This window comes from Lynx canadensis, chromosome B4, assembly GCF_007474595.2.
Source record: "Lynx canadensis isolate LIC74 chromosome B4, mLynCan4.pri.v2, whole genome shotgun sequence".
In the NCBI taxonomy this organism is placed as follows: Eukaryota; Metazoa; Chordata; class Mammalia; order Carnivora; family Felidae; genus Lynx; species Lynx canadensis.
The window spans coordinates 132,508,806-132,533,413 of NC_044309.1; the positions used below are offsets into that span (position 1 = coordinate 132,508,806).

At 40.4% G+C, this 24,608-nt stretch overlaps 1 protein-coding gene across 1 annotated transcript in view; it reads right to left on the bottom strand.

Moving 5' to 3' along the window:
- Positions 1-24,608, bottom strand: part of ENTHD1 (ENTH domain containing 1) — a 93,581-nt gene that overhangs the window by 39,610 nt on the left and 29,363 nt on the right. Inside the window, exons 3-4 of the mRNA XM_030320695.1 lie at positions 15,860-15,978; positions 5,866-5,989 (exon numbers count right to left, since the gene is read on the bottom strand). Coding sequence (XP_030176555.1) covers positions 5,866-5,989; positions 15,860-15,978 — 243 coding nt within the window. The remainder of the gene's footprint in view (positions 1-5,865; positions 5,990-15,859; positions 15,979-24,608) is intronic.

Sequence of the window (24,608 nt, forward strand, 5' to 3'; positions counted from 1 at the left end):
GAGGTCATTTCATCATTATTTATAATAACAAAAATAGGGGAATAACCTAAGTTACCCTTAATATAATACTGGTTAAGTAAAATAGAATACATTCATACTATCGCATATTATTACAGTAATTGAAAAACATTAAACAGACCACGACTGGAAGAATGGATCAACAGAACAGAACAGAGTTGATAAACAGATACTATTTAGTACAGGTTAAAGAGTCATTTCAAAACAGTGAAGAGAAATAAACTAGTCAATAAATGTTGATATAACTGGCCGCCCACTGACCATATCTAGAACCCATCACAAATCCTTTAAATCCACATAGATTAAAGCATAACTAAAGCAGGGGCACCTGAGTGGCTCAGTCGGTTGAGCAACCGACTCTTGACTCTCAGGGTCATGGGATCGAGCCCCGCGTTGGGCCCTGAACTGACCATGGAGCCTGCTTAAGATTCTCTCTCTCCCTCTGCCCCTCCCCCCGGTTGTGGGCTCTTGCTCTCTCAAATTGAAAAAATAAAAGCACTAAACCAAAATTTAAAAATGGGTGAATATATACTATGAACGTGGTGTAGGGAAAGCCCTCTTAAAACACAAAAAAATATGTGGTATTTGTCTTTCTCCATTTATTTATTTATTTCACTTCGCGTTATACCCTGTAGGTTCACCCACGTTGTTGTAAATGGCAAGATCTCATTCTTTTTTATGGTTGAGTAATATTCTTGTGTGTGTGTGTGTGTGTGTGTGTGTATCTTATATATTCTTTATCCATTTATCGATGGCCCCTTGGGTTGCTTCCATGTCTTGAACATTGTAAATAACACTGCAGTAAACATAGGGGTGTACGTGTCTTTTTGAATTAGTGTTTTTGTCTTCTTTGGGTCAATACCCAGTCGTGGAATTACTAGATTATAATGGTATTTATATTTTTAATTTTTTGAAGAACCTCCATATTGCTTTCCACAGTGGCTACACTAATTTACATTGCCACCAACAGTGCAATTCTGACAGGTGTAAGGCAATATTTCATTGGGGTTCTGATTTGCATTTCCCTGATGATTACTGATGTTGAGCATCTTTTCATGTGTCTGTTGGCCATCTGTGGGTCTTCTTTAGAAAGTTACACAAAAAAGACAAACGCCATATGATTTAGCTTATGTGTGGCATCTAAGAAATGAAACAAAGGAACAAACGGAGAGAGAAAGAAACAAAAAACAGACTCTTAAATACAGAGACCAGATTGGTGGTTGCCAGAGGAGAGGTGGGGGGATGGAATAGATAAAGGTACAAACTTCTAGTTATAAAATAAATAAGGCACAGAGATGAAAAGCACAGCACAGGAAATATAGTCAATAAGGTTGTAATAAAGTTGTCTGATGGTCACTATACTTATCATGGTGAGCACTACTGAGTATTGTACAGAACTGTCTGATCATTACGTTGTACACCTGAAATTTATATAACACTGTATGTTAATTATACTTTAGTAAAAAATAAATTTACGAAAACAAAAAACAAAAGCTCTGAAGGGAAATAATAATACACTTGACTACATAAAACAACAGACTTCTACAAAAACACCAAGAAAACACAAATCTTCTGTAAAGAAATCTGAAAGACACTTCATAGCCTAGAAGATGCTATTTGCAACATAAATCACAGAAAGGATTAGTAACAGTGTGAAAATTAGTAACGGAAACCCTCACTAAAAAGGAGTCCGGAGGTTTCCCTAGGAGAAGCTCTCACGCCCTACCACTCTAGTCAATTGCACACAAGACAGAAGAGCAGGACTTGACCTTGAAGGCGCATACTACTGGGAAGAGGAAGAGAGGCTTTCCATATCTCCCTCCCCTCCCAACCACAGCTCAGTCAATGAGAAGCCATTACACTTGGAACTCTCAGTTTACTCCAAGGGCCTTTAAGCTTCTAACAGCCTTCCCGACTACTCCTTTTCTCCTTAAGAAAGTGTACCTCTCCTTCATTCCTTGGGCTTGCCTGTATTTTGCCTCAGCTCGTTTGTCCTGAATTGAAATTCTCTTTTTATTCCCGAATAACCCTATCTTTTGCTGGTAAGATAAAGGGCAGTTTTGATTCTTAAGGTCAGTGACCTATATAAAAATGCTACAAAATCATTGAATTTAAATGATCAACAACACACAAGCCAAAAGAAAAAGACTAAGGATATAAGCATGCAATGCACAGAAGAAGAAATAAAAATATCAAGTTAACACATGGAAATATGCAAATTATACCTACTATGCAATGCAACCTTTTCCAAGCGATAAAAATATAAGACTTGAAAAAAATCAAGTGCTGGTGAGGGTGTGTGTGAATAAGTAATTCTATATACCGCAAGCCAGTGTGAATCGGTATTGATATTTTGAGGGGCTATTTGGCAGCATTAACTAAAATGAAAATGGGCATATATTATGACCCAGGGATTCCATTTCTAGGAATCTATCTACCCTAAATAAACACTCACATATATGCACACAGCTATTCACTGAAGCATCATGTGTAATAGTGTAATATCGAATAGTGAAATAACAGTGAAATATTGTGAAAACAGTGAAGTAATAGTGTAATATTGAAATAGTGTAATAGTGAAAAATATAAAATACCAAACTGTCTACCGGCAGGGAAATAAACTGTAACACCCAGGCAATATAGCAGTTAAAAAGAAAGGCCATCTATAGGATGGCCAAGTGATGTTGTTTTAAGACGTTTCAGAAAAATACAGAATATTCTGAAACAAAATAAAGTCAGTTCTACATACTTTTCAAGGTACATGTATGTGTGCAAATGCACAGAGAAAGGCCTAGAGAGTAACCAACAAATTGATCATAACAGGTAACTCTGGGGAGGGAACTGTGTTGGGGTAAGGGACAGTCAAGGAGGATTTGGACTCTAGCAATATTGTTTGAATTTTTTAAAGTAAGAGTATATTCACTTGTTACTTACATAATTAAAAATAAATCAAACTTATAAAATGATACACAACTATAAATTCAAGTCTAAGGTTGTAGGCAAAGTCCCACAGGGACACAGTGAAAAGAAAAATTCGTGTATAGAAAAGATTTTATAGCAGTAGTGACCTTTGAGCTGGGCCTGGCTGTCTCAATAGGACTTTGTCAAGCATCCATAATTTGGTGGAGGACCGTGGCAGACTGTATTTTCCAAAGATGACTGTACTAACACACACACCCTCCCATATGCTTTTCTTTCAATATGACATTGACACTTGTCCATGGAGGGGTGGGAGTCTATGTTCCCTCTCCCTTGAACTTGGGCAAGATTTTGTGATTGCTTTGATGAACTGAATGGGAAGGAAGTCTCACAGCATGACTTTTGAGAGTAGCCAGCTACTGCCCGGTCCTTTCTTTTACAGGACGCTCACCCTGGGAACCCAGCCACCATGCTGTGAGAAAGCCCAAACTAGCCCATGTGGAGAGACTGCATGAAGAGTCTCATGTGGAGAGAAACTGAGGCCCCCAGCCGACAGTGGGCACCAGCCACCAGACACACGAGTGAACGAGCCTTCAGATGATTCCCATCCCCAGCCTTTGTGTTCTCAGGCCGAGGCCCAAACACACGTCATGAGACAGAGCTAAGTCATCCCCACTGTGCCCTGTCCTAATTCCTGACCCAGAGAATTCCATGAGCAGAATAAATGGTTATTTTATGCCACAAAGTTTTAGAGCAATGTGTTACCCAGCCGAAGTAACTGGAACAAAGACTTTCTAAGGAGAAGAAACTATACAGGTAATACAATGTCACAGAGCATTGTGAGTATTGGCAGTATTGTGTGATGAGGTTACAGGGGTTGGCTGGGAGCAGGCCATGAAAATCTCATATGACAGCATAAAAAAATTAAACATGCTATCGGTAGTGGAAAACTACTGAAAGTTTTTAAGCTGAGAAGTGAAACATTTAGATCTGCATTTTAGCAAGATATCTCTGAGACTGGTGTGAAGGAAAGACGGGAGAAGAGAAAGACTCAAAAATAGGAGAAGCTTCTCCAATTAAGACGAGTTCTAACCAAGTAACATGGGGGACTCATCCCTCGCTCGACATGTTTTGTGACTTTTTTCCTCTTAAAGGCTTCCTCTGAGCCTCATTTATATTCAATTTCACTTGTATTAAAATGTTGGCGGGGAAAACTTATTTCCACACAAAAACCTGCACATGGATATTTACAGCAGCTTTATTTATTATGATTGCCAAAACTTAGACACAACTAAGATGTTCTTCAGGAGGTGAATGGATAAATACTCTATCATATCCTATTCAGCACTAAGAAGAAATGGGCTATCAAGCCATGAAAAGACACAGAGGAGCTTAAAATACATGTTACTGAATAAAAGAAGTCAGTCTGAAAACGCTATCCTGTATGATTCCAACTCTATGACTCTCTGGAAAAGGCAAAATTGTGGAGACAAAGTATCGGGTGTTAGGAGGAAGGGAGAAATGTTCTGTATGATACTAAAATGGTGGATACGTTTCTCAACACCCATAGAATATACAACACCAAGAGAGAAGCCTAATGCAAACTATCGTCTTTGATAATCAAGCATTAATGTATAGTCACCGACTGCAACAAATGTGAGGTGTTGGTAGTGGGGGAAGCTGTGCTTGTTTGGGGGCAGGGGTGTATGGGGAAATCTCTGTACCTTCCATTCAATTTTACTGGGAGCCTAAACCGCTCTAAAAATGAAGTTTAATAAAAAAATGTTGGGCGCGGCAGGGGGGGGATACATGGGAATATTAGATCACAAAAATGTTTTCCTTACTATTCTTTCGAGCTTCTGGATCTGGATCCCTTTACATAAAGCGTATTCTAAGAAGACAGAGCAAGCTGTCTAAAAAATGGTAACCACTCATAACTAATTATCCATGTGAGTCATATCATCCTCGTACTTACAAATATCACCATAACCCACAACTTCGTGTTCTGTGTTTGTTGAAACATCCTCATCATCGTTCTCAGGACCAGTTTTATAAGAAAATTATATCAATGTAAATGTAGAAAAGAAATCTACACTAATAACCTACAGGGTTTTTTAAAATATATTTTGGATATTGGGGATATATACAAGGAGAAAACCGAGGTGCGTGGCCCAAAGATGAGGGAGAAGACGATACTCGGAACATAAGGAGCCACCTCTGCAATGAGGGAGAAGATGCCTGGATGGATAAAAAAGCAAAGACAAACGAGGGGATGAAACATACTAATGAGAACGTTTCATTCTCAACTTGGCAGAAGGTCTTGAGTCCTATTTTTTGAGAAGAGCAAGAGGAAGAATGTATCAAAAATTGAGAGTTTCTGAAAAATAGAGACAGTATGGAGTGGTGCCATGGTGAATCAATCAGGTCTTTCACGGCAGCAGGACCCGGTTGGAATTTGATAGCGTAATTTCTTGGAGGCCAGTCTGTATCATTTTATACCGTACCCCCTCTAATGTTAATTATTCAAGAGGCGACTAGCCAGTTTGGGGGATCCCATGCATTCTGGCCTAAAGCTTGGTTATCAAAGAGATGTTCATACAAATGAAAAAAGGAACTCAAATTAATTTTTCTGCTTTTTTAAAGCATTCGTAAGAGGTTTGATTGTGGTTACTAATTTTTGAAATGGTGAGAAAGAAAAGAAAGCAAAATAGAGAAAAAAAAAAAACCACTGAAACAAATGACAAAATAAGATTATAGGATTATGTGTGGGCTGAATTCATCCATGCTGGTCCCATCCCCCATTATCAAAGTTAAATTAAAGCCATTATTGCTATATTTCACCAAATAAAATCTGACGAAAAGCAACTCCTTTCCCAGTGTTTCGTATTGATGCTTCTGAGTAAACTTGCTAATTTTTACCCAGTTTACCTGCATCGCAGAGGTGACAAACGTCTGCTTGCTCTTCTGATAACCATTTAGTTGATGAGGTAATGGGAGGAGGAAGTGTGGGCAAAACTGGCTTTGGATCATCCTCATAAAATAACATCAGGTCCTTAGAGAAAATAAGAGAGCACATGAAGTTTGAAAAACAATTAATCCCCCTGCTTCAATTTGGTAAACCAGATGGACGATTCATGGAGATATGCTGTGTCTATATGTGCCAACATAAACCCATTTTAATGGAAAGAACTTAAATATAAGTTATGTATACACTTGGTGTCCACTGAGCGTAGGGTGGTTTTCTACCCTTGGAGATCCTCACTCCTTGATGAAGACATCTAGTGCAGAGTAGCAACGCTTCTGTTTGAGGCATGAACTTTCCCCACCACTCCCTGAGCATCCTTAGGGCGCACTACCTCAGAGGCTGATTGTTCTGTTTTACTGGCAATAATAAGGCTACCTGTGTCTATCTTTTTTTCAATGTTTGTTTATTTTTGAGAGAGAGTACACGAGCATGCGCGCAAACAGGGGAGGGGCAGAAAGAGGGAGAGAGAGGATCCCAAGCAGGCTCCATGCTGTCCGTGCAGAGGTAGACACGGGACTCGATCTCACAAACCATGAGATCATGACCTGAGCCGAAATCAAGAGTTGAATGCTTAACCAACCGAGCCACCCAGGTGCTCCTATTTGTACTAAATTTTAGAACTTTAACTTTTTGTCATGGAGTAAAACACAGATGATAATCAATCCAACCATGCCGTTAAACAAATCAATGCATGGCCAATCTGGTTTCATTTACATCCTACCAGTCCTCATCGGCTTTATTGTGAAGCCAATCCTAGGTACATCATTGATTTCAGTGCCTCTCTCTAAATGACATGAACTCTTTAACACAATTATTATTTTATACCTATAAACTTCCCAACTCCTTAATGTCATCAGTTATAAACTCCTCATCTTTTCAATTTCTCATGAGTGCTATTAAGCAGTTTTTTTTCTATAGCTTGTCCAAGAGAGGATTCAAATAAAGTCCATATGGTGGGATCAGTTGACGTGTCTTTTTCCTCCTATGAACGAAGATCTGTTTTACGGTACTTTAAGGTATAATCAACATAGAGTAAAATGCATAAACCTTAAGGGTAGAGTTCAATAGGTTTTAACATTATGCCATATACCTATGTAGCCACATTTCTGTCACTCCAGAAAGTTCCCCCAAGCTCCTTTCCAGTTGGTCCCACCCTCCCACTACCAGTAAACAGTGTCTATCTTCCATCAGTAGCAATGAGTTCGTCTGTTCTTAAGCTTCATATAAATGTCATCATATGCTACGTGCTCTCTTGTATCTGATTCCCATTGCTTAACGTAATGTGTGAAAAAAATGCATCCATATCTTGTGTGTATCCATTCCTTTTTTTTTGTAAGAAGTATTCCATTGTAGGAATATGCCACAATTTGTTTATCCATTCTCCTCCATATGAACATCTGGATTGTTTCCAAATTTCGGCTATAATGAATAAAGATACTGTGAACATTCATACACAAATCTTTTTATGGACAAGTGTACTCATTACTCCTGGATATTTACACATGAGTAGAATGGACAGGTCATAGGATAAGTTAATTTAAGTAGTATTTAACTTCATTAAATATATAGATTCATAGGATTTATATATTTAAATATGAATTTAACTTCATTAAATATATAGTATGTAACTTCATTGAAACTGCCAAACCATTTTCCAAGGGACTCGCCCCTTTTTATAATTCAACTTTTATTTTAAAATCATTGTAGATTCACATGTATTAAGATATAATACAGAGCGACCCTATGTATCCTTTACCCTGTTTTCCCTAAAAATAACATCTTAAAAACTGCAGTACGTATTATCCAAGATATTGACACTGTTACGGTCAAAATACAGAACATTTCCATCACCATAAGGACCCTTCCTGGTACCTTTTTATTACCATAGCCTGCCCCCCACAACTACTAATCTTTTCTCCATTTCTATAATTTTGACATTTGAAGAAATGTTATATACATAGAGCCATACAGGATGTAACCTTTTGGAATTGGCTTTTTTTTTTAACCTGGCATAATTCCCAGAAATTCATCCATGTTGTTTCATGCATTAATAACTCGTTCCTTTTTATTGCTGTGTAGTATCCATGGGATAGATGTATCACAGTTTGTTTCACCTGTCAAAGGACCGGCTGGATTGTTTCCAGATCTGGGCTATTATATATAAAGCCGCTGTGAACACTGTGTGTAGCTTCGTGTATGAAAGTAAGTTTCCATGTTGCTGGGATAGATGTCTAAGAATGCAATTGCTCAGTCCTATGGTAGTTGCATGTTTAGTTTTTATAAGACGCTGCAAACGGTTTCCCAGAGTAGGTTTACAATTTTACATTCCCACTAGTAATATTTGAGTGATCCACTTTCCCCACATTTGCCAGCATTTGGTGTTGTCACTACTTTTTACTTTAGCCATTCTGATATTTCATTGTGTGTTTATTTATTTTTTTTTTTAATTTTTTTTTCAACGTTTATTTTATTTTTGGGACAGAGAGAGACAGAGCATGAACGGGGGAGGGGCAGAGAGAGAGGGAGACACAGAATCGGAAACAGGCTCCAGGCTCCGAGCCATCAGCCCAGAGCCTGACGCGGGGCTCGAACTCACGGACCGCGAGATCGTGACCTGGCTGAAGTCGGACGCTTAACCGACTGCGCCACCCAGGCGCCCCTTAAATTTATCTATTCTTGAGAGAGAGAGAGAGAGTGCACACATGAGGGGGGGGGGGGGGGGGGGGAGAGAGAGAGAGAGAGAGAGAGAGAGAGAGAGAGAGAGAGAGAGAGAATCCCAAGCAGGCTTCATGCTGTCAGTGTGGAGCCCGACGCAGGGTTTGAACTCACAAACCATGGGATCAGGACCTGAGCTGAAATCAGAAGTCAGATGCTTAACCAGTTGAGTCACCCAGGCACCCCAGACAATGGCATATCATTCAGCATTAAAAAAAGAAATGAGCTATCAAACCATAAAGAGACACAGGAATCTTAAATGCATATTACTAAATGAAAGAAACCAGTTTGGAAAGGCTACATACTGTATGATTCCAACCATATGACTTTCTGAAAAAAGGCAAAACTAAGGAGACAGTAAAAGGATCAGTGGTTTCCAGGCGTTAGCAGGAAAAGGAATAAATAGATGGAACATAGAGGATTTTTAGTACAATGAAACCATTCTCTACGACACTGTAATGGCAGATACATATCACCATACGTTTGTCAAAACTCACAGAACACACAGCAAACCTTAATGTAAACTGTGGTCTTTGGATGGTAATGAGTGTTAATTTAGGTTCATTGATTATAACAAATGTACCACCCTGGGGTGGATGCTAATCGTGGGGGAGGTCACACAGGGCAGAGGCGGGTGGGGGTATGCATCGGGTATATGGAAAAATCTCTTACTTTCTACTCACTTCTGCTGTGAATCTAAAACTGATCTAAAAAATAGCTTGTTAAAATAAAAAGCCAGGGTGATATTTAATAAAATCTTAGACTAGGGAAGGTCTTTCTAAGAATGACTTAAAATCTAGAAGCCGTAATGGAAAGGCAAATTTGACTACTTTTTAATGAAAATTAAAGACTGCTTTAAGGTTGTGATATCGGAGTCATAATAAATATGTATTTGGTCTTTGTCCCTGGTGCTGGCCCAGAGCCCCTGAACTCCTGTAATTTCCTAAGTGAGAGGAGTGCTAGGAGCATCTTTTGTTTTAATATTTGGTCTTTGACCCTGGCTCCTGACACAGAGCTCCTATATTACTTGGAATTTTCTGGGAGCTCAGAGTGTCTTTTGTTTTGTGAGGTGACTCTTGGTGGGTTCCTGGACAGCTTCGGGATGGGGACTGGTCACCAGAAAGACCAAGCCATGATTAGAAGCCTGGAACTTTCAGTCCCACACCGCATCCCCCTGGAAGGGGAGAGAGACTGGAGATGGAATAAAGGATCAGTCACGCTCATCTCATGAAGCCACCATAAAAATCCCAAATGTTTGCGGTGCAAAGAGCTTTTGGGTTGGTGAATACAGGACATGCTGGGAGGGTGACACAGCCCAACTCCATGGGGACTTAAACTCTTGCACTAGGGAAACTTCTGGGCCTTGCCCTGTGTGTTTGTACATCTGGCAATTCATCTGTACCCTTTATCACATCCTTTATTATATAATAAAGCAGCATCTGCGAGTAAATATTTCCATGGGTTCTTAAGCTGTTCTAGCGGGTGATCAAACCCGAGGAGGGGGTCATGGGAACCCGGATTTACAGCAGGTCAGAAGTACAGGTGACAGCCCGAGATTTGCAGTTGGCATCTGAAATGGGAGGTGGGGGAAAGGAAGCTTTGGGGACTGGGCACTTAAGCCTGTGAAATCTGATGCCATCTTTAGGCAGACAGTGTCAGAATCGAGTTAAGTTGCAGCACACCCAGCTAGTGTTGTAGACAACAGCTGGGTGTGTGGAAAACCCACATCTCTTGTGTCAGAAGTGAAGTGCGACGGCAGGTGTGAAAGGAAAAAAAGAGACAAAGAAAGAGCAGTATGTTTTCCCTTTGCAAAGGCAAAAAAAAAAAAAAAAGCCATAAATAAAATTAAAAAATCACACGAGGGGCACCTGGGTGGCTCAGTCGGCTAAGCGGCCGACTTCGGCTCAGGTCATGACCTCGCGGTCCGTGAGTTTGAGCCCCGCGTTGGGCTCTGTGCTGACAGCTCAGAGCCTGGAGCCTGTTTCAGATTCTGTGTCTCCGTCTCTCTGATCCTCCCCCGTTCATGCTCTGTCTCTCTCTGTCTCAAAAATAAATAAACGTTAAAAAAAATAATAAAAATAAAAATAATAAAAAAATATTAAAAAAAATCACACGAAAACCTGGAAATGAATAAAGAGATAAAGAAGCAGACAATGAGCTAATTATTTAATAGCCAAATAGCTCTTAGAAACTGATAACAAAAAGATGAGAAACCAAACAGAAAAACGAGCAAAGGAGATGAACAGAGTTAATAATAAACAAGAAACACAGGGACACCTGGGTGGCGCAGTCGGTTGAGTGTCTGACTCTCGGCTTCCGCTCAAGTCGTGATCTCACGGTTTGTGAGTTCGAGCTCTGCATCGGGCTCTGTATTGACAGCGAGGAGCCTGCTTGGGATTCTCTCTCTCTCCCTCTCTGCCCCTCCCCCACTCACATGTCCTCTCTCTCAAAGTAAATAAATAAACTTAAAAAAAAGAAACACAAATCCCCAAGAAACACATGAAAAGTTCTTCCACTCTTACCTGCAATTACAATGGAATAAATTAAAACAAATTTTCCCCACCTTTCAGACTGACCAAAAAGTGTACAAGTTTGATAATACTCAGTATTTGCAAAACTATGCTTTTGGTGGGCATAAATCGGTGCAACTTTTGGGAGGACAGTGTGGCAGTACTTTTCAAAACTAAAAATAAATATAATCTTTCAGCGAGTCCCCTTTTAGGACAGCATCATACAAAATGTGTACAAGAACCGCTGTTACAATATTGTTCTTAATAGACAAAAACAGAAAAATATCCCTCAATGATTACCAACAGGGGATGGCCGAATAAGCGAAGATTCATTTATGCATCAAGAATATGCACAGCTAGGGGCGCCTGGGTGGCTCAGTCAGCGAAGCGTCCGACTTCAGCTCAGGTCATGATCTGGCAGTTTGTGAGTTTAGGCCCCGCGTCGGGCTCTGTGCTGACAGCTCGGAGCCTGGAGCCTGCTTCGGAGTCTGTGTCTCCCTCTCCCTGCCCCTCCCCCACTCGCTCTCTGTGTCTCTCAAAAGATAAATAAACACTAAGCAATTTTAAAAATAAGAAAGAATACAGCGCCGCTATCCATACTGATAGAGAAAGACATCCATGATCTACAGTGTAGCGAAAAAGGTGTGGAACAACACACACCAAATGATTGCATTTATTACATGAATACATTTGCATTTATTACATAAATAAAAAAGATGTCCAAGATACATTGTTTAGTTCGAGGCATGCTGCAGAGCAGTATATACGGAATGAATCCTTAGATAAAAGAAATGCCTGGACACAGAAAATTTCCCTCCCAAATTTCTAAGAACCTAGTTGGTCACGGATGCCTCCAAGGGAAGGAACTGAAGGTGTATAGAGAAGTAAGAAGAAACTTTGTTTTTCACTCTTGACCCTTTCATATTGTTTCAACTTTTTCCAGCAAGGATCTTCCAACTTGAAAAGAATAAAAGTACAGACATGAAAATAAAAAAGGGCTTTTCAGCATAAAGCACTGATGCAGAAAAGAAGTAAGGGGATGATGGATTAGCGTGATTAGAATAGGTACAATTTCCATTTCCCTAACAGCTTTGATGAGTTCAAAGTTTTGCAAATATAATAAATGATATGCTAATAAGCCCAAGGATAAAAACTGTTTACTCTTCATTTAACAAAATAATAAACAGAAGCAGGAGGAAATAAACATTTATCTCCCGTCACTTCCAAACTCACAACTAGACTGAAGGCTTTGGTCAGCTTTAATTCTGCGTGAACCAATTCATAGCATCCCTATCGGTTGCTATAGAAACAACTGTGACCAAAAAAAAAAAAAAAATCATAACCCTCATTGTTGAATCTCCTCAAACAGGAAAAGAGGAAGGTCTCTTGAGGTGGTGAAAGGCTATGTAATAACCTTATTAATTATCAAATTCAATAATAAAGATTCTGGGCAGTACCTAGAGAGAACACATACCCATGTCTAAGTGCTGTACGTTTAAAGGCTTTCCTGAGTTTTGAAAGTACCACTAGCAAGCTCTGCTCTGCTTTTGAATGCCCTGTTCTGTAAAGAATTTTATTTACTGCTTTTAGATCATCCTTTCATTTGTAGAAAGAGAATAAAGAGATTTCTATTTAAAGTTTTTAGAAGATATTTTTAAGCCCCCTTCATCTGCCTAAGCAATCAACAGTATCATTTCTTTCTCATTCTGTATTAAGAACATGAGAATTTTAATGTAGATGTAGTACATTTGGCAACAACAATTAGATTCACTGTTCAGCCTGGTAGGTTTTGTCTTCTGCCACAAAAGCAGATTTCTGGAGAGGATATATTGGGTCACATCAAATGTTCCTGACAGTAATAAGAGAGATGCTTGTCAGTAAAATGATGGAATAGTGTCATGATATAGTAATGCTTTGAGAAAGAGAAATCTAACTTCAAACTTCTTTTGAGAGAAGGGCACCATTTTTTGCTAACTGATACAAGATGCTGAATGATGTAAATCAATTACAGCGGTTTCCTCTAAAGTCAGAAAAAAAACAATAATAATGAGAATTTGGGGACTGATACAAAAAAGCTAGGTGGCACTTTATGTCTTTGTTAGGCTCCAAAGCATGTAAGATTATTCAAGTCTATTTTCTCCCTTAAAAGCCATCGGCAGTAAACAAAACTGACCGCATATTTAAAAATAATTTTGCTTGGCGTGCCTAGGTGGCTCGGTCTGTTGGGCGTCAGACTCTTGATTTCGGCTCAGCTCGTGAATTCGAGCCCCACATCAGGCTCTGTGCTGACAGCGCGGGACCTGCTTGGGATTCTCTCTCCCCTCATCCCCCACCTCTCAAAATAAATAAACTTAAAAAAATAACAATAATAATAAAAATAATTTTGCTTAATGTCATATCTTTTAAAACGATCTACATATTTTCAGTCCGTGGGCTGTGATGCAATTAGGGAAAAGTGAAATTTTAATTTTATATACTTTTCTGGGCTGCTAGAAAATCAGGTAAATCCAATACCTAACTGGGTTCAGGGAAAGGGTTGGGAACAGAAGGTCAGTAAATAATTCCAGCCACTCTCATAGGAACTGTGGCAGGGAACGCTAAACAAAACAGAAGACCAAACAAGCCTCTTTCACAGGGGAGGAAGAGAAGGAAGTTATAATTGAGTGTCTACCATTCAGTCATTTCTTCATTAACAAAAATTTGGCAAGTGAAGATTCTGTAATGAGTAAGACTAAAATGGTCTTTACTCTCAAGGAGCTTTCCTTCTAGAAGGAGAAACACACATAAAACAGAAAAACAAATGAGTGATGAGATCATTGTAAATAGTCTTAAATGGAACAGGTTTCCAGTCAAGATGTTTCTGTAAATTCAAACTTTGGGGATACCCTCCCTCCCCAAACACACAGCAATGAAAGAGAAAAATACAAATGTGAAAATTAAAGACACAGGTCATGCTCAAAAACAAGATGAACATCTTCATGGATGAGAGCACAAGTAGAAACACACTGGTATCCAGAATATACAAAGAACTCTCCTAACTCAACGGTAATAAACCATCATCAGTCCAATTAGAAAATGAGCAAAAGATATGAAGATATATGTCACCAAAGAGAAGTGACGATGATACAAACGAGCACACGAAAAGATGTTCAGCATCATTAGCCATTTGGGAAACATCAACTAAAAACCATGATGAGATATCGCCACAAACCTATTAGAATAGCCAAAATAGAAACGGTGATGCCACAAGTTGGTGAGAAGGCAGAGAAACTGGGTCTCTTCTACACTGCTGGTGGGAATGTAAAATGGTACAGCCAGTCTAGGAAACAGGTTGACAGTTTCTTACCACATTTACTAGGTACTTAATATACAACCTAGCAATCACACCCCTAGACATTTATCCCAGAGATAACGAAAACTTCACAACTGAATGGACATCATGAGCATTATGCTAAGTGAAAAAATAAAAACGATCTCAAAAGATTACATATGGTCTGAATTCATTTACATAGCATTCTAGAAATAATAAACCTATAAAGATAGAGAAAAGATTAGTGGTCGTCAGGGGAGGACGTGGTTGGGGTGTGGGGAATGAGATGGGGTGGATAGCATGAGGGATTTCTTTTGGTGATTACATGAATCTATACTTAGAATAAGATTGCATAGCACTCCCCCTACACACACACACACACACACACACACACACACACACACACACACAAATGGAGGTTAAAAAATCAGCTAGTGAGGGGTGCCTGGGTGGCTCAGTCAGTTAAGCATCCGACTTCAGCTCAGGTCATGATCTCACAGTTCACGGGTTCAAGCCCCGCATCGGGCTCTGTGCTCACAGCTCAGAGCCTGGAGCCTGCTTCGGATTCTGTCTCCCTCTCTCTCTGACCCTCTCCCGCTCGTGCTCTGTCTCTGTCTCTCCCTCAAAAATAAATAAACATTAAAAAAATTTTTTAATTGAATAGTGAATTAAAAATTTGGAAACTAAATAAGGTCTGTAATCTAGTTAGCAGTAACATACCAACATCCACTTCCTCATTTTGATGTTGCACCGCAGTTATATAAGATGCCAACATTGGGAGAAGCCGGGTAAAGGGTACATGGGAGTCTGTACTATTTCTGCAACTTCCTGAAGTCTTTTAAAAAGTTATTTTAGATGACCAGAGAGAGATGGACTGTACAATAAATTAAATACTGTTTATCCACAGGTATAAAGACAGTAAGACCCCCCTCTTACGGTATGTGGTAAAATTCTAGAGGACACGAGGATTTCATTTAGAAGAAAAGATAAGAGAGCTTTATTCTATTAGGATAAAGAAGAATTTCTTTAGGAAGATTTTTTTTTAAGCATGAGCTTTAACGGAAAACTTTCGTAATTTAACCTCATTCTTATTTAAAACGGGGTAAAACAAAAGACAATAAAATTAAAAGACAAGTGTTCTCTTAGAACACAGGAAGCCAGAGAGGACAAGGAAACAAATTTTCCCTTCAGGCCTCCAGAAAGGGAGGCAGGCTGCAGATGATACCTTGATTTTAGCCCAGTGAGTCCTGTGTCCGACTTCTGACCTACAGAACTGCAAAATGACACATTTGTGCTGATTTAAGGCACTGGGTTTGTGGTAATTTGTTACAGCGGCAACAGGAAACTGCCACAATGACTTACCTCTGTTGATTTCCAAACATTCATCTTGACTGGTGGTGTTTCCTGGGACAACACAGTCCCACTAGGCAATTGGATGTCTTGGCGCTGCTCTTGTTTCAATCCCGCCTTGGAGGCGTTTTCTGTCAACAACAGAAAGCTAAGATTTCAGTTTGGCAAAAAAAAAAAAAATCGTAATGTTTTTACATTAGCTCGCAATTTTTAAGTTAATTACTCCGGAAGATCCATTTTGTCTGCAACATAGACATCATCTGCCAATGGTCATTTTAAACGTATCCCTGTATTATAGTCGACTCATTCAGGCAGATTTAAAAATAAAACTTTGATTCTAGTCTCTTCTACCATCGACAATTTTATTTTACACTTCATTACTTGAAACAGCTTTTCAAAAATAAGGTACAATACAGCATAGAAAACAGAATTTGAACATTATTCTTAGCAAAGTAGGAATGACAACTAGAATCAGTCTAATTAAGATGTAAAAGAACCTTATTACTGCAGGGCGAATTTCATGTGGTCACATATATGATCTATAGGTTAGATGATGAGAAACTGCTTTTAAACGAAATTAAAAAAAAAATTTCAACGTAAGAGAGTATGCCGATGAAAATAAATGGATAGTTGTGCTTATACGTCTTTGCTGAATGGTTTTGTAGTTGCCATTTTCATGACCTGAGCTGAGGTTGGACACTTAACCGACGGAGCCACCCAGGCGCCCGCCCCTTTTTTGTATTTTTTTAAACACTTATTTATTTTTGAGAGAGAGAGACAGAGACAGAGAGCGAGTGGGAGAGGGGCAGAGAGAGAGGGAGACGAGACACAGGGAGACACAGAGAGGGAGACTCGGACTCCAGGCTTCGAGCTGTCAGCACAGAGCCCGACGAGAGGCTGGAACCCATGAACCGTGAGATCATGACCTGAGCCTAAGTTGAAGCGAAACTGTCTGAGCCACCCAGGCGCCCAGCTCCTTCCCTTTCCTAATCAATTTCCTCCCACTTTACAAAGAAAGGCCTGGCCTCTCCCCACCTTCCTGTGTCTCATCTTCCTTTATGCCGCAAACACAAGAACCTCTAAACACCAAACAATAGTAGAAAAGACTAGTATAGGGAGTCCTTTTTTATTTATGTATGTATGTATTTATTTATTTAAATCTTGTACATCTTTTTTAATGTGTGCAAATATATGTGAAATTTACAGTGCTACATATAGAATCCGTGGGTCAAAGGATTACATTTCCAGTTTAGACGCAATCTCCAAGTTGCCCTCCATCAACGCACACACTGTGTTATGGAACTTTCAGATTTGTAACAATATAATAAATGGGAAACGGTATTGTTCTGGTTAATGTGTATTTCTCTTACTATGAAGGAACAAAGCTGAGCATATTTTCATACGCTTAAAAGCTGCCTACATTTATTTTCCTGTAAACACTATCTTGAAATCTTTTGTCCATTTTTTTTACTGGATTGTTTTTGTCTTATTATTTTTTTTTATTTTTTATTTTTTTTAATTTACATCCAAATTAGTTAGCATCTAGTGCAACGATTTCAGGAGTAGATTCCTTGATGCCCCTTCCCCATTTAGCCCATCCCCTTCCCACAACCCCTCTCGTAACCCTCTGTTTGTTCTCCTTATTTATGAGTCTCTTCTGTTTTGTCCCCCTCCCTGTTTTTACATTATTTTTGTTTCCCTTCCCTTATGTTCATCTGTTTTGTCTCTTAAAGTCCTCATGTGAGTGAAGTCATAGGATTTTTGTCTTTCTCTGACTAATTTCCCTTAGCATAATACCCTCCAGTTCCATCCATGTAGTTGCAAATGGCAAGATTTCATTCTTTTTGATTGCTGAGTAATACTCCATTGTGTCTATGTACCACATCTTCTTTATCCATTCACCCATCGATGGGCATTTGGGGTCTTTCCATACTTTGGCTATTGTTGATAGTGCTGCTATAGACATTGGGGTGTATGTGTCCCTTCGAAACAGCACACCTGTATCCCTTGGATAAATGCCTAGTAGTGCAATTGCTGGGTGGTAGGGTAGTTCTATTTTTAGTTTTTTGAGGAACCTCCATACTGTTTTCCAGAGTGGCTGCGCCAGCTTGCATTCCCAGGGAATCCTCTTTTAATCAAGGCTGGAAAAACCCAAAGTAAAACTCCACAATTTGTTCTGTTTACGCATGTTTCTTTTAATGGCAACGCATGGCATGAGTAACAGGGTATTTTCGTCCATCCTGGGATGTTTGGTATTGAGACATACTACGTTATGGGGGAGCTGTATTTAACAACTTCCATTTAATGTCCTGTGCTTTTCATCCCCAGCTATTGTCAGAGATGCATCATTCTGAGGAAGAGTCCCAGGAGAGGAAAGAAGGGAAGCACGGGGCCGGGGGCAGGGGGGAGGGTGGCGGGGCACCTCATTTCATCAACCCAACAAACTGACAAGGCTCCATGCCCTCGCCATCTCTCTTAGGAAAAGAATTGAGACACACACAAAAAAAAGAGTAGACACACAACCAGAGTGTCTATTACATGTCTATTTAACAAACAAAGTAAAATGTTTTCTAAAGAAAGTGTAAGGGGCACCTGGGTGGCTCAGTAGGTTAAGTGTCTGACTTCGGCTCAGGTCATGATCTCACAATCCGTGGGTTTGAGCCCTGCGTCAGGCTCTTGTGCTGACAGCTCAGAGCCTGGAGCCTGCTTCAGATTCTGTGTCTCCCTCTCTCTCTGCCCCTCCACTGCTTGCACACGGTCTCTCTCTCTCTCAAAAATAAATAAACATTAAAAAAAATAATAAAAAATAAATGTTAAAAATTTTTTAAATAATTGTTTTAAAAATTATATTGACAGGTACATTAGAATTAATATTTTTCTTTTTCCACTTTCTGAGTGTATTGGGTTAAATTAAAGTGTAACTAGTATCAGGGTGCCTGGGTGGCTCAGTCGGTTGAGCGTCTGACTCTAGCTCAGGTCATGGTCTCACTGTCCATGAGTTCGGGCCCCACGTCAGGCTCTGTGCTGACAGCTCAGAGCCTGGAGCCTGTTTTGGATTCTGTGTCTCCCTCTCTCTGCCCCTCCCCCACTCATGCTCTGTCTCTCTCTCTCTCTCTCTCTCTCTCTGTCAAAAATAAATAAACATTAAAAAAAAATTTTAAGTGTGACTAGTATCATTAATAGTCATCTGATAACTTTTAGTAAAGGTTTTTCGATATTATTCTCGGAAACAGAGAAAGTAAATTACCCCTAATGACTGTTTAACAAATCTTTTTCTAAGTAGGTTGTTTCCAATTCTTTGCTTTCAACAACACTGAAGAAAGACCTAATCAAGTTAACAGTTGACAAGAGATGAAAAATATTTTTATAATAAATCAATATATAATTCTGGCATGCTGCTTGAAAGGAATTCATAGAATGGAGTGACAATGCTGTAGTAAAACACCTTCTGTTCCCACCTACAATTTTATGTGAACAAGTGTTCCCAGCATTTCCACCTATAAAAATGTAAAAGAGAAACAGAATTATGCGGAACCTTGCTTATTTCTAGCAATAAGCAATATTCACGTGTGTAAACAAAGAATTCCACGTATCTCATAGAAACAGGTATTCCCAATAAAACTCTATTCTTTATGCTTAGTAAGTATTTATAAAAATTTATAATACATTTATGTGGTTTGGGTTTTGATCAATTGTGTACTAAAAGTAATTGTAATGACAAGTCAATCTAGAAAGAATACTTTACCACTTCAAAGCCTCTGGCCATAGAAAATTTAGAAAAATAATTTCCATTTACATACATATTTAACGTAGAGAAGACTTCCAAGCATAACAACACTTTCTATTAGGATGGAGTCCTATGAGGGACGTGGAAGAGAAACATGACTTCAAGGAGTAAAGGGAATGATGCAAAACTTCCAACAGTTAAAGACGTCGTGGGTTCTTTCAAATGAACGACTGGAGGTATCGATCACAAGAGCATTTTAGATTCCTTTAGCTACACGTAAAAGCCTCAGGGGACGATTTCATTTTACTCTCTTTGGTCTTTAATCTCAGTATTTTGAATCCTGTCCTTTGCAGTTACTTAGTGTACAATTTCACATGCCAACTTAACAGTGAACAAGGACGAATGTCATTTTTCAAAATCTTTCAGGGGCTATCCAAGAAAAATAGCTTGAAAACCAATGGTGTAGGATGCGGTGATCCTTGCCTTCAGAAAGTTTACAGTCTGACTTGGGAGATAAGTCTGACATACAGACTTATGGGAAACAACCAGAGGAAAACAATACCATGCCAAGCTTTCTTAAATTAACTAACTTTAGGAATAGACATACTACGGGGGGAAAAAAATCTGTGTGCCCCAAAGTAGTCAGAACATGCCTCAAATAGGAAGTAAAATTTGAACAAGCCTTTGAAGGATGGCTGGGATCCTGGTGAATGTGAATGAGAAACGATCCTAAGCAGGAGGAACTATGCGGGCAAAAAGGAGCGAGTATGATACATGCCAAAGATACCGAAGAAAGAATAAGGACTTCGCAATTAATCGTTCTTTTAATTTTCTCGTCACTTCACATGAACATGAATAATTAAGATGAACTTATTTGGGACTTGGAGATTTTATAATTAATACTGGCAAACAGTAGTGGTTTGAGGCTTAGATCATCTATGTACTTTCACGTGATTCATCAGAAGCCACCTTTTTTTTTTAATTTTTTTTAACGTTTATTAATTTTTGAGACAGGGAGAGACAGCATGAACGGCGGAGGGTCAGAGAGAGAAGGAGACACAGAATCTGAAACAGGCTCCAGGCTCTGAGCTGTCAGCACAGAGCCCGACGAGGGGCTCGAACTCACGGACCACGAGATCATGACCTGAGCCGAAGTCGGATGCTTAACCGACTGAGCCACCCAGGCGCCCCAGAAGCCACCTTTCTTATCACTCTTTGAGTATTGAGCAATAAAATTATCCTGGAAGTGATGCAGACTTAGGTTTAGACATCACAGAGGTAGACTGATAACAGTTGCAGGAAGTCAGTTTTGAAGTAAAATATGAGGAAAACTGAATAACAGCAAGAACTGTGAAAGAAAAAAAAAAAAACCTTGACTATCTGGAGATGCATTTCAGGCTAGAATTAGTTAAAATATTACAAACTTATATGAAATAATCTTCTAGGGGCAAGAAGAAATGTAGTTGGAATAGAGCGAGTCTCGGGAAATTCGTTCAGAAATTGTTTTAGCATCAGTGCAACACTTCAGCTGGAAGTGACGTGTGCTTAACTGAATTAGGTGACTGCACACTTATTTCTGGGTTTTCGCAAGCAAAGGGAAAGGGAGGACACGTTTAGTCCTGGAGCGGCGATGAAGTCCCTTTGATCTCATACGCTCTGTATCAATTGAGACCGTGAAGTCACAAGCCGGGAGGACTCGTGTGTGTGTGATTGTGAAACCCCAAAGGAAGAAGGGAAGGCACGGAAGCAGTGATGCTATCGGCTCTTTGGAAGATGAGAGGTTAGATACCAGGGCTGGAGGTGCCGTGAGGAAACCATCGAGAGAGAGGCGGTAGATTTCATGAGCCTGTACCGCTCAGATAATACCGCAGAGCAGAACCGGCAGACCCCGTGGTACTTCTTAGATGAGATATCGAACTGACATCCAAGCCATCAGACATTCACAAGGCAACGGCACATTCTGGAACTGGAAGGCTCCACAAATTGAGTAAATTCCCCAATTGTTCCACTTATTATCTAGCATCTAATAAATGTTGCTGCTACGGATTGACAGTGTCCTTTCAATCAGTGTAGGTAATTTAAGTAAATTAAGTCATTTACTTAACACAATTAGCTTTTAAAAAAACAAAAAACAAAAAACAAAACAGAACAAACGCACCCATCAAAGAAAATGCGCGGTGGGCTAACGAACTGGTAAGCTATGGAAGTCTCATGGTGATTATGTATCTAACTTTTGCAGAATCATGAGTCTGGAACCTTACCAACTTCCCTGTCTTGGAGCATAACTGCACTTAAGCATCTGCAAGTGATTGATTAAGTGTCTTAATTCTTTCAAGTTCCATTTTATAGTCATTTCAAACGTACACAAACATCAAGGCAAGAAGAGTACGAAGAGCTCCCATACTCTCTTCGGCCAGGTTAACCAACTGTTAACATTTTGCGCCGTTTGCTGTATAATTCTCTTTCTTCATGCACACACACAAATTATGATACTCCTATGTTTTAAACCTTGAGGAAAAGCCATGGTCGCCGGTTGGGTTCCCCAGGAAACCGATCCCAAGGCTCAAATGTGTAAGAGGGAGATTCATTAGGGAGTGCTCTCTGTAATGGGACCCGCGAGGAGCCTGGAAGGTAGGACGGGGCCAGGGGAGAAACTGGTCTGTAATGGGGTTGCGGCAGAGGCCTTGACCAATCCTGCCAGGCGCTGTGGGGCTGGGATGGCTCTTCACAGGTGTCCTGCCTCGAAGCAAGGGAGCAGCCCGCCCGCGTCCAACAGGTCTTGGGTCAACAGCCTCTCTTCACTGAGCTGAGACCCCCTCGGCCGCCAATCTTCCCAGCAGCTGAGGGCACGAGTGCCTTGATCTTGAAGAGGGGATCTGGGGGTGCCACACAACATCCACTACGGACACCACCTGTCCCTGTTTGCTTCTGAGACGTGCCTGCCGAGAGACGGGGCGCAGCCCGTGAACGCTGTAAATCTCTTTTGAAAGGTGAATTCTGAGATGAGTGGAGAAAAGGCTTTTTTTTTTTTTCAATGAAAACCGAAAAAGACACCGAATAAGAAAGCAGAGATGTTTAAGCAGATTTTAAAAATGCAATTTTAAATAGGTAGACAAGAAAAGGGGAGAAAGGACAAACTTTTGTTGCAGGAGACCTTAAAAAGGGAGCTAAGGCCATTTTACTTCAGCGTTTTGCTAACAATAGCACACAAAATTTGAGACACTGCTGGTAGTTCTCAACTTAAGAATAATGGGGAACAGGAAAATGCTCCAACTGTGTTCACTGTTCAGCCACAAAGACGAGCAGACAGTCACTGCACGAGCAGGATTAAGTATTCAGCGGCCGACTCCCAGATTAAGATATTACACTGAAACGGCAACACAGTTTCCATCACCCAAAATTGAATAAGAGGTTTTTAAAAAGTTGCAACTAGGGGGCCCTGGGTGGCTCAGTCAGTTAAGCATCTGACTTCAGCTCACGGCATGATCTTGCGGTCCATGGGTTCGAGCCCCGCATGGGGCTCTGTGCTGACAGCTCAGAGCCTGGAGCCTGCTTCGGATTCTGTGTCTCCCTCCCTCTCTGCCCCTCCCCTGCTTGCTCTCTGTCTGTCTGTCTCTCTCTCTCTCTCAAAAATGAATAAACACTAAACAAAAAAATTTTTTTAAGTCAAAACTAATTAAAAAATTTTACAACAGCAATCTAACATGGAAACAGATATAACCGAAAGTAGTTTTTAAAAGGAAAATAACTGCTGACCAAGGTGATAGGGATGAGTTGCAAAGATTCGGAGATTTCTCATCACTATCCTCATGTCCGGAAAAAGGGGAAGTGAGTAGACAATCCTTTTTTCCCCTCCTTATGACTGAGAAGAGGTGGAAATGGGTAAAGAAAAAAAAAAAAAAAAAGGTGTAACAGAGTGAGTAAATAAAGACGCTGACGCTTTAACGGAAGTGAAAACTACCGTTTCACGCTGGACTGGGTGGATGATCTGAAGCTCAGGGTGGCTCTTGCCCCCGCCGCACCGGGACCTGTTTCCCAACTAGACAGAACGAGCAGGGTCCTGTGCAAAAGGCTCAGAAGACAGAGCAGAGCCCAGATACGCTAAACAAGATCTCGTGTGGCCTGTTGAAGGCTCCCCTTCCTCGCTGCTGCAGAAAAAAGGGATAAAATAAGAAACAGCACACCAACTGCCACTTGGTGGAGAAAACAAACTGGTCTCGGTCATGGTGGGAAGCATCGAGAAATCGCTAAGTGCATCTGAGCAAACAACTGCCAGGGTGTATGTGCTGGACCTGTATCGCCTCGTTTACTCCTTACGACAATTCTACACCAGACACTCTGTCGGCCCCATTTTACAGAAGATGAAACTGCAGCACAAAGGCTGAATGAAACGGCATGTCCGAGGGCACACAGGCCACATAATCTGAGGCAGGGTTCAAATCCAGTCGGTCAGGTGCCAGGACCTCAGTGCTTCATCATTACTCTACAATGCCTTCAAACCAGACTGCCTCGGGGCGCCTGCGTGGCTCAGTCGGTTGAGTCCGACTTTGGCTCAGGTCATGATCTCGTGGTTTGTGAGTTCGAGCCCCGCGTCGGGCTCTGTGCTGGCGGCTCAGAGCCTGGAGCCTGCTTCTGATTCTGTGTCTCCCTCTCTCTCTGCCCCTCCCCTGCTCATGCTCTGTCTCTCTCTGTCTCTCTCAAAAATAAACGTTGAAAAAAAATTTTTAAAACAAAAACCAGACTGCCTAGAGGGAGCTTTCTAAGCAGCAGCAAGATGTGAAGAAAGGACCTGGGAACTGAGGACACACATTCCAGGAGGAAAATAAGAGAAGAGGAGAAAGAAGGGAGGGGGAAGCAATAGAGAGAGAGAGAGGAAGATGGCACGCCAAGAATAGATTCCAAATGCACAAGAAAATATACTTCAAGGAACAGAAGGACATTCCTCACAATATGGCATTAGATGGTTTTTCAAGTTATTGTAATTGTGCATTTTCACATATTTTATTTTGGAATTGTTGCTACTGTATCACAATA